A 6,126-nucleotide genomic window follows, 5' to 3' on the forward strand; every position below is an offset into this window, starting at 1 on the left:
TCCTGGGCGGCCAAGTAATCATGCTAGGAGGAAATCACAGTTTGAGTTTGCTACCAAGTTATCACGCGTGAATCGAGTCATGACATGTTCTAATTGCAAACAAGAAGGACACAACAAACAAGCATGTACGAATCAGAGAGTTGCAACTCCACCCAGAAGAAGAAGGGGTCGACCAAGAAAAGTTCAGATAAGATTATCCATTGAGTCTTTCAAATTATTTTGATTGAATGAAACCTGGTATTTTGATTGAAATCAGGAGCCGAGGGTTATATTGTTTGGACAAGGACAACCATTGCAAGGAGAAACATCTCAGGGAGCTTCTCAACCGCCTCAAAGAGCTTCTCAACCGCCTCAAGGAGCTTCTCAACCATCTTAGAGAGTTTCTCAACCATCTCAGGGAGCTTTCCAAACATCTCAAAGAGGACGGTCTCATCTAGGAGGATCACAAAGAGGACGATCACATCTAGGAGGACCACAAAGAGGAAGATCTCATCTTGGAGGAGCACAAAAAGGAAGTTCTCATATAGGAGGATCACAAGGAGGAAGTTCACAGAGAGGAGGCTGGAAACCATGGTTTCACTGTTCACAGGAAGGAAGTTCACAGAACTAGTTTGTTTGTTTTTGGATTGTTCACTTGTCTTAGAACCAGTTTGAATGTTGCTCATATTTGGAATGTTGCTCGGATTTGGAATGTTTCTTGGTTTTTTTTGTTCAAAACATGTGTGCTGTTTTTTTTTGTCTTCGTATTCCATGATTTATATCATAAGACATGTTTCAAAATAGGCATTCAGACAAAGGTTTACAACACAAAACATAAGGTTTACATTCTTCAATAACCTAACATCAGTTTCTTCTTATCACCTTCCCTAAACAATACATAACCCAACACAATGGTGATAACACAAAACAGACTTTCAAGTACAATTTACACTTTTGGAGTTCCTTTTTGCTGAAATTTGCTTCTTCCTTCAATTCTTTCATCACAGCGTTTAACTCATTGACCTCTGCTCTGGTTTTGCTTATCTCCTCTGCAATAATGGCTAGTCTTGGTAAAGCATCTTCTACTTTTTCAAACGCGGCATCTTCAATCCACTTAAACAAATGACTCTAATGTCCAAAAAAATGACACATAGTTAGCTTCTACTGATTTTATTACCTATGCAAGAGGATTCAAAACACTTACGTATTTTTTGCTTGTCCATGAGTTGACATCCCGCTTGCTTGCACAACGAAAGATAGGGCGTCCCGGGTTTTCTTGCGTTTTAGATGTAAAAGTCGTGACCCCTAAACCAAAAATGCACTTCGAAGGTACACCACGCTGACCAACGCCGCATGATGTGATAGAGTTCGAGCTCATCGGAACAGAGAGAGATTTCACAAACTGTTTTTTGAAATCGATTTGGGAATTGTAAACCTAGAAATTGATTTGGGGGGTTTTGTTTCTTCAGTTTGTAAAACGACGTCGTATTACAAATAATCAAGCGATGTTGTTTTATCGAAACGGTAGAAACTAACGGGCAATTAACCCCGTCGTCGAGAATTAACAGAGCGTTAACGTGAAGCCTAAATCGACATGATCAAACAAAGTTTGCTATTTTATGTAAAAGTCAACCTAAACTTAGTGATTAAAATGACATTTTGAAAGTTCGGGATTTATTTGTCCCAAATTTGAAAAGTGGATATTTTTTTGGCATTTTTCCCCAAAATTTTTTCTAAGCCTCTAATAGTTTTCTTTTTATTTTTGCAACCTGAAGCAGATCTTTAACTCAAATTTGATAACGTTACTTCGTCATTAGAAAAACTTTCAAAATTTATGCATAATATCCAAGACTCTCTTCACGTTAATGATTTAGCTTAAACATACCACACGTTGAAGAATGGCTCACTACAAAATAAATAAAATAATTTAAATAATTTCAAATAAAATTTTTTGTTTGGTATAATACAGCTATACAGAGCATAGTTCTTTCTTATATACTAGTATGATTTTATGCATTAATTTAACACGTACTGCATGTTTACAAATTCGTGTTACTCTAATCATTTTTAGAAGAAATAATTATTAACAACAAACACTAATAACAATTCAAAAAGAAGATGGAATCGTGTCAACTTTGTTCTGCTCATCTAGCAATACATGCTTACAACGTTAGCTTAAAACGGCGTCTGTCATCCACATGTGGGGCTATCTCTGTGTTTTCATTTATTTATCTTTTACTTCATCAATATACATCATTTATATATTTTGTTTCTCTTTGTGAAAAAACAAAAAAAAAAACAATATTACCAATTATTAAAAAATGATTATCTTGAGACATTGGAGAACTAGCAAACGGACCGTCCATGATACTTTGTGGACCATGTTTTGAGCTAAAATTACGGAAACTTGGCCGTCGATTTCTGTCGTTGAACTTCTCTTTTCACCTTATTAAATTTAATGTTCATTTATTTTTCTTCCATGCGCAAACCAAAAATGTGACTCAAACTACTACTAGTATAATCTAACTAACCCTAATAAATACTTCTGCAGAAACACCTAAGAGAGTCCTTAGAAGTTTATAGATACTTCATCAGTCACCAAACACATGTAAAACAATATCTTTTGTCATTAAGTAATTTAATTTTTATGTACTTCAGCGACATTTTTTCACATAAACCAGACACGACTTCCATCGATCGTACATAGTTTTAGATGAAGTAATAATAAGATGGTTACGCTTCGGAAAACATTAGATTGAGAGATAAACGAACGACAAACCTATACGTGTCGTGGTACATTGACCTCAAAGCAGACCACTGTGACCCACTTGGATCTCAACTTGAATTTTCTTTGTCTTTTTGATATTTTTTTTGCTTTTTTTTTTCTTTTTCTTTTGATTATTCAATTTCACACTCAGTCATCAGTAATAAAACTTTCTCCAGCCTCCATAGTCCATATTTACTTTAACCAATAACCATGACTATATTAACATCTACCATAGTCCATACCAAATACAATTTTTTAGACTACCTACTTTTTTTTGTTTACAATTTTCCTAAATGGTTTCTTGATAGACGAAATATATTTTCCCAAGGGAAATTTGTGTTTATGTGTGTTTGAAGGCGCCTGAAAAAAATATAAACCACACGACCCGTCTTGTGTAGCTCACATGTGTCTTTGCCTCTTTGCTTTTTCATGCCATTAAATATTAAACCCTTCAGCGGTTTTTGGTCCCCAACAATAACAATATACAATTTTATTTATTACTATATAATATATAGTTCATAACTTCATTGATATGTACATTTTAATAAACCCAATTTTTTATTTCTATAAATATATATTGAAAAACCTGAAAATATTAATATTACAATGTTTTCCAATTATACTATTTATTTCTATAATATATATTGTAGTCCGTGTCTTCGCCTTGTTTTAGAAATAAAAATAAAATAAATTACGAGTGCAAAGCTTAGACTAGTTTGCTTTAATAGTGGCAAAAACGTAACATCATACCTCGCTAAGTTTTTCTATAAATTGAACCACTCGCCTCCTCAGCTTTTTCCAATTCTAAACCAAACAACAGATTCCTCATAATCACCTCCTCTTCTTTCCTCTTTGAGAAAGGAAGAAAGATCAAACCTTCCCCAAGTCATCATTTTGCTTTCTCTATCACACCACACACACACATTCACTAGTTTTATCTTCACAAAAAGAACCATGGCTCTTGTTGTCGCCTTCTTGTTTATGGCTATCCTCGGAGTAATGACGTCATGTGTCAATGGCTACGCCGGGGGAGGTTGGGTCAACGCACACGCCACATTCTACGGCGGTGGTGATGCTTCCGGCACAATGGGTATATTACCTTGAAACCTTCCCTCATGATGCTTTAAGCTTTCAAAATTTTGCATCTGTCCCAATTCTCAAAATCTCTTTGGTTGCAGGAGGTGCTTGTGGATACGGAAACCTTTATAGCCAAGGGTATGGAACCAACACCGCGGCGCTAAGCACGGCTCTGTTCAACAACGGTCTGAGTTGTGGTGCTTGCTTCGAGCTAAGATGCCAGAACGATGGAAAATGGTGTCTCCCTGGCTCTATCGTTGTCACAGCTACAAACTTTTGCCCACCTAACAACGCTTTGCCGAACAACGCAGGAGGTTGGTGTAACCCTCCTCAGCAGCATTTTGATCTCTCTCAGCCTGTATTTCAACGTATCGCTCAATACAAAGCTGGCATTGTCCCCGTCGCTTACCGAAGGTAAAAAAAACCTTTCTTACAACTGCTCTGTTTTTTAGCCTAAAAAACAAGAAACAGAGCTGCTCTGTTTTCACGCTAAACAAGAATCTTACTCTGTTTTGCTTTTTTTTTTGTGGTGTGTTTTAACAGAGTACCATGCGTGAGAAGAGGAGGAATAAGGTTTACGATAAATGGACACTCTTACTTCAACCTTGTTCTGATTACTAACGTTGGAGGAGCCGGAGATGTTCACTCTGTGATGGTTAAAGGTTCAAGAACAGGGTGGCAAGCTATGTCAAGGAACTGGGGACAGAACTGGCAGAGTAACTCTTACCTAAACGGACAAGCTCTGTCTTTCAAAGTCACCACAAGCGACGGTCGAACCATCATCTCCAACAACGCCGCTCCCGCAGGCTGGTCTTTCGGCCAGACCTTCACCGGCGCGCAGTTACGTTAGGAAGTGGTGATATCGTCAAATGTCTCGTCTCATTGATCGTGTGTGGTGTCTATGTCGTAGTAAAAGCAGTAAGCAAAAAAAGCTTTAGAGAGGGACATAATAGTAATTTGGTCCTTTCTTACAGTTAGGGTTACTTAAACAAGAGAAGTGGTGCTTCGAGTGCTTGATTTTGCACGAGGCCCTTGATGACGTCTTCTTTGTTGGGACCTTTTCTTTTATCTTTTTCTTTTCTTTTATTATTGGTGAGGTTTTATGTTATACTGATGCAGAGGTGGATTAAGTTACCCACCCGCTAGTAGTAGTAGTAGTCTCGCATTTGTAATCCCTTCTCGAAATGAGAGGGAGAGTTTTAGATTGTATTAATCTGGTTAAAAGTTATGTATGTTGTAAATTTTTCGATTTCTACAAGTAAGAAAGTATTGGAGATTTGTTATTTACTTTGTGTGTGATACTAAATTATCAATCATATAGAGTCAGGAACATGATTGGCATGTATTTGTTTACTTTTGTTTCACGTCCGGCATGTGTTTATAATACACATGAATTGCATTGAGAAATTATCAATTTTGTCAAAACTAGACTAATTAACCTATCAGAAGACTTATCTCCGACAAATATATAGTATGGTATTGTATTTGCTTGCATGTGAAGAGATTTGGTTATTTGATGACTATATGGTAGGGCTGGGTATTCGGGTAACCCGTTCGGGTTAATGTATTATCCATTCGGGTTCGGGTAAACGGGTTTAGAAAAATAGAATCCATTGGGTATTTTTAGATATATGGGTTCGGTTCGGTTTGGGTACTATCGGGTTCGGGTCGGTTTGGGTTACAAATTTTAGAACCCGATTAGTACCCGAATGATATTTTGATTATTTTTGATATGTAAGTATAAAACTAAATGAAATATTCAAAATTATAATCATAATTTTGGGGTAATTGCATTATATTAATGATAAATATTATAAATATGTTTATATGTTCGGGTTTAATGGGTACCCAAACAGGTACCGGGTATTATCCGACCCTAACCCGAACCCACGAGTATTAGAAAATAGAACTCAATAGGGTTTTATAGGCAAACCCGTACCCAACCCGAACCCGGTTTTTCGGGTCGGGTTCCGGATTAAGTATTCGGGTACGGTTTTTATGCCCAGGCCTACTATATGGTATCTATCTTAACTTAACTATCATTTATGGGATCGTCTCAAATGGCACATGTATAAAAGCAGAGTTGTAAGTTGTAACCGCCTGCTCATTCTTTCCCAAACGTAATAGATTCGTTTATAAGTTATAACTATACAGGACATAAATTCATCTTTTTGTTATAGATTAGGCAATATTAGCAATTTACTCGTCATCCATCCGTATGTAAATATATAACTGTCGAGTGTATTGATGGACATGTATATGTAACTTCATATAACTTCATGTATATATATATATATATATAT

At 36.5% G+C, this 6,126-nt stretch overlaps 1 protein-coding gene across 1 annotated transcript; it reads left to right on the top strand.

Annotated features, from left to right (window-relative positions):
• LOC104701588 (expansin-A1) lies at positions 3,528-5,110 on the top strand. The gene is made up of 3 exons (XM_010417300.2): positions 3,528-3,836; positions 3,925-4,237; positions 4,367-5,110. Exons 1-3 carry the CDS (start codon positions 3,701-3,703, stop codon positions 4,671-4,673), a joined length of 756 nt encoding a protein of 251 aa, XP_010415602.1. The 5' UTR covers positions 3,528-3,700; the 3' UTR covers positions 4,674-5,110.

Source organism: Camelina sativa, chromosome 7 (genome assembly GCF_000633955.1).
Source record: "Camelina sativa cultivar DH55 chromosome 7, Cs, whole genome shotgun sequence".
Classification (NCBI taxonomy): Eukaryota; Viridiplantae; Streptophyta; class Magnoliopsida; order Brassicales; family Brassicaceae; genus Camelina; species Camelina sativa.